General features: G+C 42.5%; 1 protein-coding gene across 1 annotated transcript; it reads left to right on the forward strand.

Moving 5' to 3' along the window:
* The first annotated feature begins 676 nt into the window (after window positions 1–676).
* Window positions 677–10,822, forward strand: LOC143030486 (uncharacterized). The gene is made up of 4 exons (XM_076193635.1): window positions 677–681; window positions 1,766–1,875; window positions 6,385–6,548; window positions 8,886–10,822. Exons 1-4 carry the CDS (start codon window positions 677–679, stop codon window positions 10,620–10,622), a joined length of 2,016 nt encoding a protein of 671 aa, XP_076049750.1. The 3' UTR covers window positions 10,623–10,822.
* Window positions 10,823–16,219: the final 5,397 nt, after the last annotated feature.

Genomic DNA, 16,219 nt, shown 5'->3' on the forward strand with positions numbered 1-16,219 from the left:
GCAGAGCGCTTTCGTGTAATTACATCTTCAGTGCAGATACAAAGAAGGAATTATCTGCACTGAAGATGTAATTACACGAAAGCGCTCTGCTTCGTTAGTTTACTTTTTCCTAGTGGTTATTTACGCATATATATATATATATATATATATGTATATAATATATATATATATATGTATATATATATATATATATATATCATGATTGATAAGGGTTAAGTTAGGTTAGGTTAGGTTTGCTTAGCTTAGGTTAGCTTAGCTTAGCCTAGGTTAGCTTAGGTTAGGTTAAGTTAGGTTAGGTTAGGTTAGGTTTGCTTAGCTTAGGTTAGCTTAGCCTAGGTTAGCTTAGGTTAGGTTAAGTTAGGTTAGGCTAGGTTAGGTTTGCTTAGTTTAGGTTAGCTTAGCTTAGCCTAGGTTAGCTTAGGTTAGGTTAGGTTTGCTTAGCTTAGGTTAGCTTAGCTTAGCCTAGGTTAGCTTAGGTTAGGTTTGGAAGCGTTCATATAGGAGGCGTCCATTTAATTAAAGTTCATATGGAACCAAACTCTACTATAGTGCGTGAGGGTCATTAGAGTGAGTACCTCTATAGTATGGGGAAGAGAGGCTTGAATTGAGACATGGGAAATTGGCCAGGGATTTGTGGGATGGCAGAGTTTGCCAGATCAATCCCTGAGACCACAGTATGCAGTAACAGCGTCAGTAACAACAACAAATCCAACAACAACAACTTTTTCTATCTAACACATTTGTCTAACGTTGGGTCATCACGTTGCACTGCTTATGCTCGTGATTCCTGTGTAACCCATTAAACTCCGATGACAAGATTCTTGTCATTTGGTCAAATAAAACAAAAAATCATAAAACACCAAAATGTTTGATCAAACACCAGAAAAATATGACGTCAGTCCTCGCTTCGCTCGCGAGCGAAGCGAGGACGGACGTCATATTTTTCTGGTGTTTGATCAAACATTTTGGTGTTTTATGATTTTTTGTTTTATTTGACCAAATGACAAGACATCTTGTCATCGGAGTTGAATGGGTTAATGAATGGAATAAACTTCCTGCACAGGTAGTGCAATGTAGTTCAGTTCGAAGCTTTAAGAATCATTTAGGTAAACGCCTAAGCAAGATGCTGTAATGATTATGATTTATTTTATATATATATATATATTTTTTATCATTTGTCTGTTTGATTTTCATTCATTATTGGTTGTGTGTCAGTTTATTTTTATTTACTATTTACCTATTTGTTTATTATTTAACTATACCTATGCATTTATTTATTTCATTTGTTATTTACATTATTATATTTTCCATTTATTAATTTATTATTATTATGATTTTTTTCGCATCCTACCTAGATATGGACCAAAAAGTCTCCTGTCGGCATGCTCCGCCTTTGTAATCCTTTGTAATCCTTTGTAATCCATGCAGAGAAATATTCTTTGTTCAGTCTCCAAATCTGGAAGCAAGTCTTTTCACTTCTATTACTTATTATTTTATTTATGCTTTTATATGTTTATCTATTCATCTATTTATTTATTAATTTTTTCATCTGTTTATCTAATGATTTGTTTATTTGTTCATTTATTCATCTATCTATCATATTTTTTTTTTACTTTTTCTTTATTGATCTATATTCATTTATCTATTTATTTACTTATTTACTTGTTTTTTATTCATTTATCTATTTCATAATTTATCTATTTATCTACTTCTTTATTCATCCATTTAATTTATTTATCTATTTATTCATTTACATATTTTTCAGGTGGTTGTGTAACAACGTCAAAGACTCCGTCAACGTCTATTCGGTGCATACGTCGATGCACGGGTATGTGACGTCATCAGGACACATTCAGCCTTACTGCGCTCAAGCTTGTATCCTTTTAGATTACAAATATCACCCACACGCAGAGCAACGCTAAAGGTGCTACCACTTTTACTCAGGTGGATCATGGACCTCTTGTAGATCCACATGTGCCAACATCAAGCCTCTCCATCTTTCTGTCTTGTGCAACTTCCATCAATTTTTAGGGACGTCGCTACTCTTCCACACCTCCTTCTCGACCTCAATTCACCTCATATGAGATCTTCCTCTTGGTCTTCTCCTTTCCACGTTGAGAATATTTATCTTTTCTTTCTTGGTTTCACATTTTCTATCATTTATCTATCTATTTTCTTGTTTACTTATTTTATTTTATTTTTGACTAGAAGGACCTCACAAACAATTTCTATGAGATTATCCTTCCACCAAGTTCAAACGAAAGAATGTCTTTGTCATTCACTACAGCCTTGAATAACATGATAGGCTCGTGATCGACTCGTGATCGACTCGTGTGTGTATATGTGTGTGTATTTACCTAGTTGTATCATACGGGAAAGGAGCTATGCTCGTACTGACACGTCGTTGTATCTCTCAGTATCTAGTTTGTTCTCAAATTCTTGTATGTTTTTTTCACATGCTATTTTTTCGTCTAATTTGTTCCAGACATCTATCATTCTATAATGGAAAACTATTCTTTTTCAGATCTCTTCTATAACTATCCTTTTTGAATTTCTTTTCGTGTCCTCTTTTTTTCTGTCCCAATTTAATAAATCATCTCTATCAAGGATTTCCATACCTCTTATGATTCTGCAAATGGCCAGCAGATCTCCTCTTTCTCCTCTTTGTTCCGGGGTTGGTAGTTCCAGTTTGGACAATCTTTGTTCGTATGTCAATTTTGAAAGTGTTGGTGCCATATTTGTCGTTGCTTTTTTAATTCTTTCTAATTTGTTTATATATTTTTTTTTGTGTTAGGTGTCCATAGTGTCGCAGCGTGACTAATATTTTCTTTGCCATTTCCTCATCCATGCAATTAAAACCACCTTTATTGTTCTTAGTAAATTGTAGGTTTCTCCGACTATTTTGTTTATATGCTTGTCTGGTGACATGTCTTTGCTAATAATTACTCCTAGGTCCTTTTCCGAGGTAACTTTATTTACTTCTTTTATACCAACCTTATATTGCCCTGATATTCTATTCTTACTTTTTCCAAACTCCATTATACTGCATTTCTTGATGTTGAAGTTCACTTCCCACTTTTGGCTCCATTTCCAGACTTTGTCCAGATCTCTCTCACGTGGTTCTGTCTTTCTCTGTACTTATTTTCTTTAGTAGTTTTGCGTCATCTGCAAAGAAGCTCATATAACATTCAACACCTTCATCCATGTCATTTATATATATGGCAAACATTGTCGGAGGTAGTACAGAACTTTGTAGGACTCAACTTATCATTTCTTCCCAGGTCGAGTTTTTGTCTCTAACTACTCCCCTCAAGTTTCTCCCGATCAAGAAACATTCAATTTCATTTTTTTCCCATGGAACCTTATCAAATGCCTTTTGCAAATCTAAAAGAAAAGAAAAAAAAAAATCTTCCTATCCGTCCCTTACTTGTATTATGTTTATTAGACTTGAATAAAAAACAAATAAAGTTAGTGATACAAGATCTTTCTTGTCTAAAGCCAAAATGTTTTGGATTCAGTATCTTATTTTCTTCCAGATGTCTAATCCACCTACTTTTGATAACTTTTCACATATTTTACCTATTGTGCTTGTAAAGGAGACTGGTCTATAGTTTGTTGGGTCTTCCTTATCTCCCCCTTTATATATCAGTACGATATTTGCAGTTTTCCAATCTCGTGGTATCTTTCCTTCCTTGAGTGAGCAATTTGTAATTTTATATATCTTGTCCTCTAGTTCATCTATACATTCTTTTAGTATCCAATTTGCAATTCTGTCCGGACCGTGTAATTTTCTGACATCAAGGTTTACTATTTGGTCCCTTATTTCTTTCTGTGTCACAATTATTTCCTTTCATTAGGGGGTGGGGGCCTTTCTATCTTTTCTTATTCCCAATTTTTTGCATTTTCTATTGTGAATACAGACTTAAAATGATTGTTCATAACCTCCGCCATTTTTACATCTTCCATATATCCCCAATTTCCTTGACGCAGTTCCACTATTTCTTGTTTATTTTTCAATTTACCATTCACATACCTATAGAATAATCTAGGTTGATCCTTACATTTAACTATTATGTCTTTTTCATAGTTGTTTTTCTTCCCTGCCTATTTTCACATATTCATTCCTCAGTTTGATATATATTTGCCACTTACCTTTTTTTTTAATCTTTTCCAAGGTTTGTCTCTTCTATCTTTTGCTTAACAACATTTTTTGTTATACCAGCACTTAATGTACATCCTTTCTTGGTTCTGCTTTGGTACGTATTTATATATTCCTTCTTCATAAATATATCCCATTTCTCTTCCATCTGTTTCTTCATTAAAGAAAATTTCCCCAATTTACTTTTTGAAAGAATTTTCTGAGTTTCTCAAAATCCATTTTGTTGTACATTAGTCTACCTTTTCTGTGTTTCCCATTTCTTTTCAAATTAAGTTCCTCTTTTAGTTCGAACTCAATTAATATGTGGTCAATATTCACAAGTGGTGTCTTGTATTCCATTTTATCCACAATTTCAGGCTTTGACGTAAATATCAAGTCTAGTCTCGACGGTTCTTCATTGTTTCTATATCTGGCATTCTCCTCTACCCACTGAGTCATTGTATATTCAATGATCATATCCATTAGTATATTTCCCCAAAGGTCCTCTCCACTTTTCACTGTCATCTTTCCCAACATAATTCTTTGAAGTTAAAGTCACCCATGATTAATATGTTTCCTCTTTCTTTTAGTAGTTCATTTAATGCATGCTTTGTGGCTTCCAGCATCTTGGAGTGGTCACTCCAAGTCCAAGAATATCTTTTTGGGGGCACATATATTACTCCAAATTTTCTACTTTTCATGTCGCTGTTTTCAACTTTTATCATAATCAATTCCACATTATTATTTCCTTCTGTTATCTTTGTTACCTGTAAACCTTTTTTAGTCAAAAACATGACTCCACCCTGTTTCTCCTTTCTATTTTTTATCCAATAATTATATAGACCTTGTCCCACAGTATTAGGTGGTAGTGGGCCTTTTAATTTCATCTCTACAATTCCCATTATATTCGATTTCTGTTCTTCCAGATAGTTGTTTAATTAATTTAATCCTGAAATCATGCCGTCTATGTTAGTGTACGTTATTTTTTATTTTTCCTTTCACCTTTTTTTTCAGACTCTGTTCTTTTCTCGTTTTTTTATTTTTTTATTTGCTTCAATTCTTAGTGTCTTTTTCTTCTTTTTTTCCTCATCACTCATTTCTTTCTTTATCCATACATTTTGTAGTTTTAGATTTTTGCCAGCTTTGCTGTTTTAGATAGTACTTCCGCTATCATTTGAGATCAGTCGCGCACACACACCCACCCACACACACACACACACACACACACACACACACACACACACACACACACACACACACACACACACACACACACACACACACACACACACACACACACACAACTCCCCGCCCACGAGTGTTGGAGTAACGACCCGAAGCGCAGCGATACCGAAATAATTTCGGCCCTGGGTAGGATTCGAACCAGGTACTGCCGCACCTCCGTACTGGCAGTCCAGTACTCCATTAACCTCGCCACCGAGTCGTGTGTGTGTGTGTGTGTGTGTGTGTGTGTGTGTGTGTGTGTGTGTGTGTGTGTGTGTGTGTGTGTGTGTGTGTGTGTTTACATATGTCGCTCTTCTCTCCACACAGGGGTAGTGAGCCAAAGAAAGATGCGATAAATTTTAATGTGATAAGTGAGAGTACATACGAAGTGTCTAATATTTTACTTTTACTGTGAGTGCTAGTGTGAATGCGAAATTTTGTTGGGAGAGCTGACAAATAATCTTACTGACCTTGAGTGTGTGATCTTGACTTCTGCTTCCTTTCTCTCTGTAAGCCCTGAACAGGCCCGTGCAGAGGCGGGGTACTGGGGGTGCCCGAGCATCTGCCCCTTTGCCCTGTGCCCCAAAAGTGCCATTCACAAAAATATATTTAAACGAATGAAAAATTATTTCTCACAGGCTTTTTCCATTTTCTTACCATTCAGAAATTATAACGTGGAAAATGGTGTTGCACCCTTCCGGATAGTTGCCAAATACGAATAATACAAAAGAGTGAAGTGCCCAATTTCCTGCCCAAAGCACCTGACCTTGCAATGTCTGTACACGTTACTGGCCCTGAGGATATCTTGGTTATGATGTAGGCACCTCCTCTGGGGCCATACTTTCACTATTTAAGCCCAGTGATTGGCCGTTGGTAAATATTTCTAAAGAAATTTGACCGATAACTGAAGTCATTTAACGACATGACATGCCCCTAGTCCTCAGGGTCCAGTGATTCCCCCTTCAGAAGGATGAAACGGAAGATGTTGGTGTCCCTCTTTTTTTCCTGACCTTTGACCCCAGATGCCCGCGTTGGCCGTTGCCTAGTGAAGGCGATCCTGGACTACTTCCTGTTTCTGGGGATCATCCCCCAGGACATCCCACTGCCCGTGGGGCCACACGACCTGGCCATCACCAAAGATCAACTCCAGCCAAAACCTGGTCGAGTTCAGCCCTGTTTTCTTCAAGTAAGTTTTCCGTCTTCCCTCAGGTAGACTCTCTTTTTCTGAAAGGTCCTCTTACTTCCACGGGTGGGTCATGTGTTTTCCTTTTTAGGAGGCCTCCCCTTCTCCAATTAGGTAGGTTACATTTCTTTCTCTGATGGATCCATTTCCTCCTACAGATAGATCTTATATTTCTCTCTCTCTCTCTATATATATATCTATCTATCTATCTATCTATGTAAAAGAAAGAAAAAAAGATTCTCCCCTAGGTAGATCCTATCTTCTCCTCCAGATGCCATTTCCTTCTTCTGATAAGTCCTCTGTGCATTCTTTAAGTATGGTCTTTCTTCTATATTTTTTGTAGGTTGTCTTACTCCTCCCATTAAACTCCGATGACAAGATTCTTGTCATTTGGTCAAATAAAACAAAAAATCATAAAACACCAAAATGTTTGATCAAACACCAGAAAAATATGACATTAGTCCTCGCTTCATCATATTTTTCTGGTGTTTGATCAAACATTTTGGTGTTTTATGATTTTTTGTTTTATTTGACGAAATGACAAGAATCTTGTCATTGGAGTTTAATAGGTTAAGATAGATTCTGCTTCCCTCTTGCTGTGGGCCTTCTACAATCCCTTCAGATATTCCTGTTACAACGTATTCAGGCAGATCCTTTACACCTGCCTTAGGTAGATCTTCTATTCCTCCGCTGAGAATGTTCTCTATACCCCTTTTAGATGGGTCTTACCTTACTTCTCCAGGCAGGTCCTCTACACTTTTAAGTCCTCTCTCTCTCTCTCTCTCTCTCTCTTTCTCTCCTTCAAGTGGGTCGGTTCTCTACCTTTCAGGTAGGTCTTCTGCACCTTCTTCAGATAGTGCCTCTAAACTCCCTCCAGATAGATTTCCTACACTTCCTTCCGGCAGGTCCTATACACCTTCTACACCTCATTCAGGTATGTCTTTCTTCAGACATGTCCTCTACACCTTAAGGCTGAGCCTCCACACTTCCTTCATGTGGCTACTCTACACCTCCTGGTCGGCCCAATACCCGCCACTCCTTCAAGTAGGACCCTCTCCCTCCTTCAAGTGTTTCCCCAACACCATATGGTGGGTCTACCAGTAGCTAAGTCCTCTGCATCTTCAGGCTGGCCCTGTCTCCCTCCTTTTGGTAGAGCCTTTTTCTTCTTTTATTAGAAGATCCTCTACATCTTCAGGGAGATCCTCTCTCCCATTTTCAGGTAGGTCCCTTACTCTCACTCACTCTCACTCACTCCGTTGGATCTTGAACCTCGTGTAGATTCTGGTCCGCCAACAATAATCCTCTCCATACCCTTCGGTCCTGTGCTGCTTCCATCCAGGTTATTATATTTATTCCTCTTCTGTCCATCTCCGCATCCACTCCATCTATCCATCTCATTCGAGGTCTCCCTCTGGGTCTTCTTCCAGGCATTCTACCCATCATAACTCGTTTTGGAATTCTATGGTCCTCCATACGCGCCACATGCCCAGCCCATCTCAGTTTTGTTCTACCTATAACATCTGTTATAGTTAGGTAATTTCTCTCCACTTTAGGTCCGTTTGCACCTCGCCAAATACATTTCCTACAACCTCTTCACGTGATTTTTCTATACTTCCTTAAGGTAGATCTTCTCCTTTGTCCAGGCAGACTCTCTACTTCTCCTTCAGGTAGGTCTGATACATCTACTTCAGGCAGGTCCACTACATCTACTTCAAGTCAGTCGTCTCTCGCTCCTTGAGGAAAATATTTTCTCTCTCCTTCAATAGGGGTCCTCTCCCTCTTCTTTGGATAAGTCTTCCTCTCGCCTTCAGGTAGATCCCTTAAGTTTCCACATAACTAACACTTGGTGATTTTATTTATTTTAGAGGATTTTCTGGATAGTACAGGGTTAGAGATTTATATCGTGATGTGACACAGCTCCACTGATGTTTAACACATTCAACTCCGATGACAAGATGTCTTGTCATTTGGTCAAATAAAACAAAAAATCATAATAAAACAACAAAATGTTTGATGATCAAACAGCACCAGAAAAATATGACGTCGTCAGTCCTCCTCCTCGAGGAGGACTGATGACGTCATATTTTTCTGGTGCTGTTTGATCATCAAACATTTTGTTGTTTTATTATGATTTTTTGTTTTATTTGACCAAATGACAAGACATCTTGTCATCGGAGTTGAATGGGTTAACACCATACACTTGCTGTACAGAGAAGATAACGTCACGTCAATTGGCCAGTCTTCGATGCCTCTGACGCAATTGCGATCATGACGTAAACATGACGTAACAGTGCTTATATCATAGATGTGACGCAATAATGCCTAATTTGTTCGTTACAGGTTCGCGCAAAGGCTGAAGCCCGCGAGAGGGCGCACAGGCGACTTCGAGCGAAGGCCCAGAGTAAGGTGGAACATCAGGGTGGTCAGGAGGACACAGACGAAGAAGTGGAGGAGGACGACGAAGAGGAGGAGGAAGAGATGGAAGAGGAAGGAGAGGTTAGAAGACGAGAAAAATTTCCGTATCGGCGGCGTGGTTATTCAGTAACTTCCGGTGAATCAAGAGAAGAGGAGGAGGAGGAAGAGGAGGAGGGTGAGAAGCTCGGAGGGAAAACAAGGAGGAGAAGGCGAAGGCTAAAGAGGATGACAGGAAGGGAATCGGAGGTGACGGAGGAGGAACATATCGAAGAACAGGAAGAGCTGGACGAAGAGAGGAAAAGGTGGAGAATAAGAGGAAGAAGTGGTGGGACGTCAACGAGCAGGGAAGGTAGTTTCTGTGAGAGTATCAGCAGAAGCAGCAGCAGTAATGCCGACGTTCTTTCTCCTGATGGTGATAACAGCGATGCTAGTGGGATCCTGGTCAGGATCACCAGGCACCGGCACGAGGAGGGGGAAGAAGAGGAGGAGGAGGAGATTGAGAGGGACCCAGAAGGACTTCGGAAGCACCGGCCCAGGCACCCGACCGAGTTCGACCAGACCTCCTTCAGGAAGAATCAGAAAGACGCTGCTGCTCTTCTCCTATTACCCCCACAAGGACTCCATGGTCAAGGACGAGGAACCTCGCACCTGCTTCTTCCCCCTGGAGGAGGGGCAGGGGTTACTAGCAGGCACCCTAAGACGACCTTAATGCAGCTTTATCCCGACGAAAGTATTCTTTCGAGTCCTTCTCCTGGGGTCGAGGAAGAAGATGAGACGCTGAAGAGCCTACCGGACCTGCCCTCCTTAACCACGTCCCTCCCGGCTCTGTCAGACAGTAAGAAGTGGTCCGTGGGAGGCCAGCAGAACCTTTCCTCAGCGTCCTTCTTCTCCTCCTACCGACGAAAGAAGAGATCTTCACCCTCCAAAAGTGTCGCGTGGAAGGACATGGAACAGCGCCTTGAGACCGAATCCCACTTCAAGTACTACGACTTCCGGAGGATTTCAGGGCCCAAGAAAAAGAAGAAAAGGAAAAGGAAGAGGAAGAGGAAGATCCGCAAGGGAAGCAAGAGTCGTTCCCCCAGCAGTAGAAGGAGGCCTAAGGTTCCTCTTTCGTCGTCACCTCCTCCGCCTCCGCCAATATTATCGTCGTCCTCACCGTGGTCTCGGCCGAGGGCACGCTCCCGCCGTCGCCGGCCCCCGGCGCCGTCTACCTTTACAACGTTTCCTTCAAAAGGGTCCTCAGCCCCGTTTCCTTTGCACCAGCTGCTGCCTTCCCGGTCGAGGAGTCAGACCACGAGGCTTGTCGCTGGCGGGGGATTCTGTGTCTCACGTACTGCAGCTGCCGCCACTACCTCATTTCGGCCGCCTGACGGAGCCCAAGCCTCCTTCCCACCGGCATCATCGTCTTCGTCGTCCCGCATTCCCAGTCTTCGAACGATTGACGTTAGTAAGCTGACGATTGGTGGGTTCCTCCGGGAGGTAGGGGAGCAACGGCCCTCGACTACCTCCGTCAGGAGATGGTCGAGGGGAGGGAAGGTCAACTGCCCTTCCCCGCCCCGCATGGAAGATACCTCCCTCATTTCCCGCCATGATCAGAAGGTTGCTCGACCCGAGGGAGGTGGCCCTCCTGGTGGTAGGCACATAGAGAGGCTTTCTTATTAAACGCCTTCAAAGTTCTTCTGAGGCACCCTTCTGTAACGTCACTAGAAATTACGTCATTCTTACGCGTAGTAGAGCGTGACGCCGTGGGAAAAGGAGACATATTATAACGTGTTGTAGCGTCCGGTGCCATTTGGCATCTTGGAACTCGCACATGGGCTCATCTTAGCAATGTGCTCCAGGGGCATGCCAACACGTGTTCTACCGTGTCCTCTGTCAGAACCTTGTGTAATCACCTCATGGTTACCTGTACGGTGTTAATTAAGAACCTACATTCGACGTGCCGTATTTCATTCGCTTTGTTCAAAATATGCCTTAAACCTACATGGCGCAATGACAAACAAGAATGACGCCAGATCTTGTGATAAGTAAGAACACGTTCGTGTCACCCAATGCCTCGTGTGATGACCCGCATCTCTCGCTCTTCGTGAAACAGGCGTGTTTTTCGTGAGACTGTTTTGTATCGTGAATAATCACCTAAATCGTGTGACCGCGTATCGTGTTCAAAGAACACAGAGATAAGACTGGAAGCACCGTGTCCCTGCATAACGCAGTAACCTTAGCTAGCGGAATTTTTTGTGTCGAGAGTACCTCCGGTCGTTCATGTGGTCGGAGGTACCGATGAAGTGTATGAATTAGGAAGGCAAGTACTTCGCGCGTGCTTAGTGTGGTGCCACCATTGGTGCGCTCCTACTCGTTTGTTGACGCTGCTCTTGAGTGGCTGTCGCTCTAAGCAAGCAATGTCAATGAGAACGAGAACCACCAGCACCCTCTGCAACCCCGATATCGCCCTACTTTCCCCCATCCGAGGAAAAGATTGGCACGACGGTCACAGTAAACATACTAAGCTTCCCCTGTCAAGCAACACGGCCCCTGTCACCCACCCGGTGGCGTTCTACGCGCCCAAGACAACTGTCAACCCATTACTCGTCTTGGCACAAGATGTCACACACGAAGAATTTTGAGGTTTGAGGCGGGTCCTGAAGGGTCTAACCTAACCTAAACAACTCATCAGTTATAAATGTTCCTCACTTGGAACATACAGACAATACGTTCCCGGTCAAAAATACGCTCAATAAACTGCAGGTGCGCATGATGGACCAGAACAGAGAGACGCTACGCACACAAATTTTCTCCAACTGCAAATTAGCGTTTCCAGGACCAGGCGGTTGAGAAAGATATGTGCAAGAGTCACATTGAGGTGCGCGAAGAAAGGTGGACAAAGCACGGGATATTGATAGGCATACAAGAAGAGGAACTAATACTGAGGTTCATCATGGATGGGTAATACACACTCCAGGGTACAGTCACGGAACGCAGAGTTTGCGAGGTCACCAAGACCACATCTTCATCGTTAAAGGGGCCACCATCAATATACGCGATGTCCCGTTGCAATTAAGACAAGAAGTTTGTACACAAGGTAGCGCTGGAGACGCGTCCAATCTTACAAACACTTAGAAGGGCATGCAACAGTTACGGGAGGCGACATGGACTCCATGGGTGTCCAGCTGCATAAGTGGAGTAGCGTGGTTGTGGCGGCAAAGGACATTTGTTCCCCACAGGCTCATACCCGGTCACAGACTCCAATTACATCTCATGCAACCTAGGTGGCCACACCGAGGGACGTTGCAAGACAGGAAATCCTAAAGCCACAAAAAAAAAAGGGAGAATGGCAGAAACGTTTCCTTGTTCGGCACTGCATCGCCCCACACAACAGACAAATCTAAACAATGCACCAGCCACTTCCAAGAGCTAACCACCCCTCTCTCTCTCTCTCACACACACACACACACACACACACACACACACACACACACACACACACACACACACACACACACACACACACACACACACACACACACACACACACACACTAACCATCCGCTGGGTAATCACATGCAGGGAGGTATCAAGGTATATCGATGTAATACCTGTTACTGGTGCCGTGCCATGGCCATAAGCACACAACACCTCAAACACATGGACAAGACCAAGAGCGATCTGGAACACTCCCTTGATGGAATACTACAATGCAGACGGATTTGAGATGCTTGGCTTTGGCTTCTCTTCAGACTACAGTATCTTATGGTGAGAGGACCTGCTTCGGTTACATTAACGTGCAGGGATCCTTGACCATGCCTTTGCGGTCCTAGGAGCACTGCAAACAATTGGGAATTGTACCTGTGGATTTCCATAAACAAACTGGGGCAGCACAGCAAGCCGTCAACAAGATAGGCAGAGCAGGTGGTGAGGCCACGACGGTTGCCACCCCGGCCCTGCCTACTGCCCCGTCTCGTTCCCCATATGGGGTACTAAATGTATGTTTTACACAATCGATATTTCAAGGGCTTTATGAACATCCATACAAACCAAATCATTGGACATTTTTTAATTATCATATTTGATTTCTATTATCGTTCCGTTCTGCTACCCTCCTTAATTCTCCTACATCACCTCTATGGCTCTATGCCTTCGGTGCAGTATTGTCCCCAAGGATAAAGACTCTGATTATTATAAATAAAAAATACTTAATTATCACTCCTGAGTACAGCGTCTCATTTGGCTTCGAGAAAGTAATTTTTGAAGAGATATCAAGACGTGCGGACACTAGGAAATTTCCCTCGTCGAAGAAGACCGGCCCTTGACCATATTCATTACATTCTATGGACGCTTTCGCTATTACTGTGGCCTCATGGAAGATGACTTCTGCCTCCAAGGCAACATCGCACGCCAAGGGGAGTCCAACTGCGTGAAGGTGGTGGACGACGTACTCTTGTTCGACAAGGACTACCTCACCTACCTCAATCGCATGGACAATGCAATGTACAGGTGGACAACCCTCGCCCATGTTGTCTTGGTCGAGCCCACAGTTTCTTTTTGCGGCTACCGAGATTCAAAGAACGGCATAGTGGCGCATCAACAGAAATTCTGCACCATTGTAGGTTACGCCAAGCCTGCCAACCTAACGGATTTATGGGCCTGACGAATTAACTGGTAGAGTTCTCGTCAGATATCTCTACCTCCACTGTGCTTCTTCGTCAGCCTGCTGAGCCCGGAGGGTGCCTTTATTTGAGCCTCGTCGAAAGTCTACCTAGCAGATCTGCAATACTTCTGCAACGTTTGCTAATCCCAATTCTAAACCACTTCCCAACTGATGACATTAAAACCTCCCTAGGCTCCAACGACTACGAAAATATATATCAGCCTTCTTTATTATCTGCATTCCCAATATCCTATCCACCGCCCCCGCAAACCACCCGATGACCTTCTCTCAGTGTCGATACCGGCTTGTCCACCAAGAATTATGTTATTCAGCAGACTTTAGATTCTCTCGCCTACCCTTAACAACTCACAAAAGCCGGAGGATGTGCCCCAAAGGACCCGCCCCAGGGAAATGATTTAGTACTGGAGGGCCTACAGACCGCAGTTTGGAACCATCCCTCCTAAACTAGGCTCCTGTAGAGTATATGCAGTGGGTTCTTTCATGACAGCTGTGGACGTTAATCCGACGGTGATCCCATCCTGTACGGTCTTCCGCCGCCGCACCTTAACCCATTAAACTCCGATGACAAGATGTCTTGTCATTTGGTCAAATAAAACAAAAAATCATAAAACACCAAAATGTTTGATCAAACACCAGAAAAATATGACGTCAGTCCTCGCTTCGCTCGCAAGCGAGCGAAGCGAGGACTGACGTCCTATTTTTCTGGTGTTTGATCAAACATTTTGGTGTTTTATGATTTTTTGTTTTATTTGACCAAATGACAAGAATCTTGTCATCGGAGTTTAATGGGTTAACCAGCCTAAACGATGGCATTCGGAAACGGAGGCCACCAAATGATAAACAAAATAGTGTATTGGCTGGGACTAGACCCAGACATCGTCATACCGTCCGCATCTATAAGCCATGCCAGATCCTGCAGCACTGCCAGAAGCAGGAGCCCCTCCTTAGGGTGACAACCCCACCAGGTTTCTTCGAGTCCATGTCAACTGCTTTCTTCAGCACCGTGAGGAAGTCCCTCCTTGTCATCGCAGGCTGGCTTTAAGGTTGGCCTATGGTGGTGTCCTGCGGTTCCAATACAATGCCGGTTCCAACGATTCCCCTCTCCCGGCACCTTTTCTGTGACCTAAATATACATGTGCTTTTCCAAACGGACGGGGTAGGGGTGCAGTTCACCAGCAAGGACTTCACTAAGTTAATGGAATGTTGGGGGAGTACACAACATTCTATCCACATCCCTCTACCCACAGCCGAGTCAGCCATTAATGCAGTTAAATGCCTTATCCTTAATGTGGTCCCGTGTGGGAACATCGACTGTAAACTGGGCAACAGCTGTCGATCAGCAGATCCAATTGAAAGATTTAGGGGGCTATTCTGGCTGCCACCAGACGATTTTTATTTAGTCTGAGAAGGCCTTCGACTGAGGGATAAAGGATTAATAGGGCACCTAAGCAGAAAGAGAGGATGTCGAGGTTGAACCAAGCCCTTCCCAGGACGAAACTTTTATCTTAGTTTATTTTTGGATCGCTTTTAGCATTGTGTGATATTTTATCGTCTTTGATAAGGCATTGCCTGGATTCGTATGTAGTGTGAGAAAGGTTTTGATTACATCTCTGTCAATAAAATGTCTATCTACCTATCTATTTATTTAACCAGCATGACTTTATGATTGAAAATCTCCACACAGAAAAGAATGATCCCTTTCAGTTCCTATCGTCCCTTCTTTCCGAAAGTGCCCGACTTAGATATCTCCTTTACTATCTCTATGATTCCATCTCTTCGGCGCAATATTGTCCGTAACGACAATGGTTGAGAATGTTAAAGAATTCAGAACAATAAAACAGAATTGGATAAGATAAATAAACATGAAATAAGAAATAGAAAAATCAAAGCTCAAAGAATATATATATATATATATATATTTATATATATATATATATATAACATATATATACACAAATATTTATATATATGTATAAATGACTATATATATATATATATATATATATATATTGTTACTCTACATTTGAAATTTATGGTGAAAGAGGTCTGTTCTAACTACAAAATACACGGTAAGCCCTCAGAAAAACCCGGAGGATCGCCAGAAACATATTATACATATGTACAGTTTAAAAAGATGGCCAATTATGGAAAAGGAGGTTGTTGTCATATCAGGAATATTTGGAAGTTGAGTCGCCTCGCTTGAGGCGCGGCCGGTCGTGCAGATGTTGACACGAAGCGCAGCTGCGGCTATTTTTCAAGGTAGAGTTCTTGACGTGAGTGCCGGGAATCTTTTGTTATCAAAGGGGCGTTGTTAAAAAGGGTCGGTTAGCTTGGTCACAGAACAATGGAATATCCCTAGGGAGACGTTAATCTTGGTGTTGAAACCAATTCTTGTAGCATATTGGGCGTGCGCGCGTGTGCACACTAGTATCGAAGTATTCATGTGTGTGTGTACAACACTGCATGGGTCCCAGTGAACAGATATAAATTTTTACCAACCACAATACACTTTGATGGAGCAATCGGCTAAGACACTAACACTTGTCACGTGCTAGCCCAGGTTCGAGTCCTTGGCCGTACCACGTTTCAGTGT

This window comes from Oratosquilla oratoria, chromosome 12 (genome assembly GCF_046742065.1).
Source record: "Oratosquilla oratoria isolate Oo_2021 chromosome 12, ASM4674206v1, whole genome shotgun sequence".
In the NCBI taxonomy this organism is placed as follows: domain Eukaryota; kingdom Metazoa; phylum Arthropoda; class Malacostraca; order Stomatopoda; family Squillidae; genus Oratosquilla; species Oratosquilla oratoria.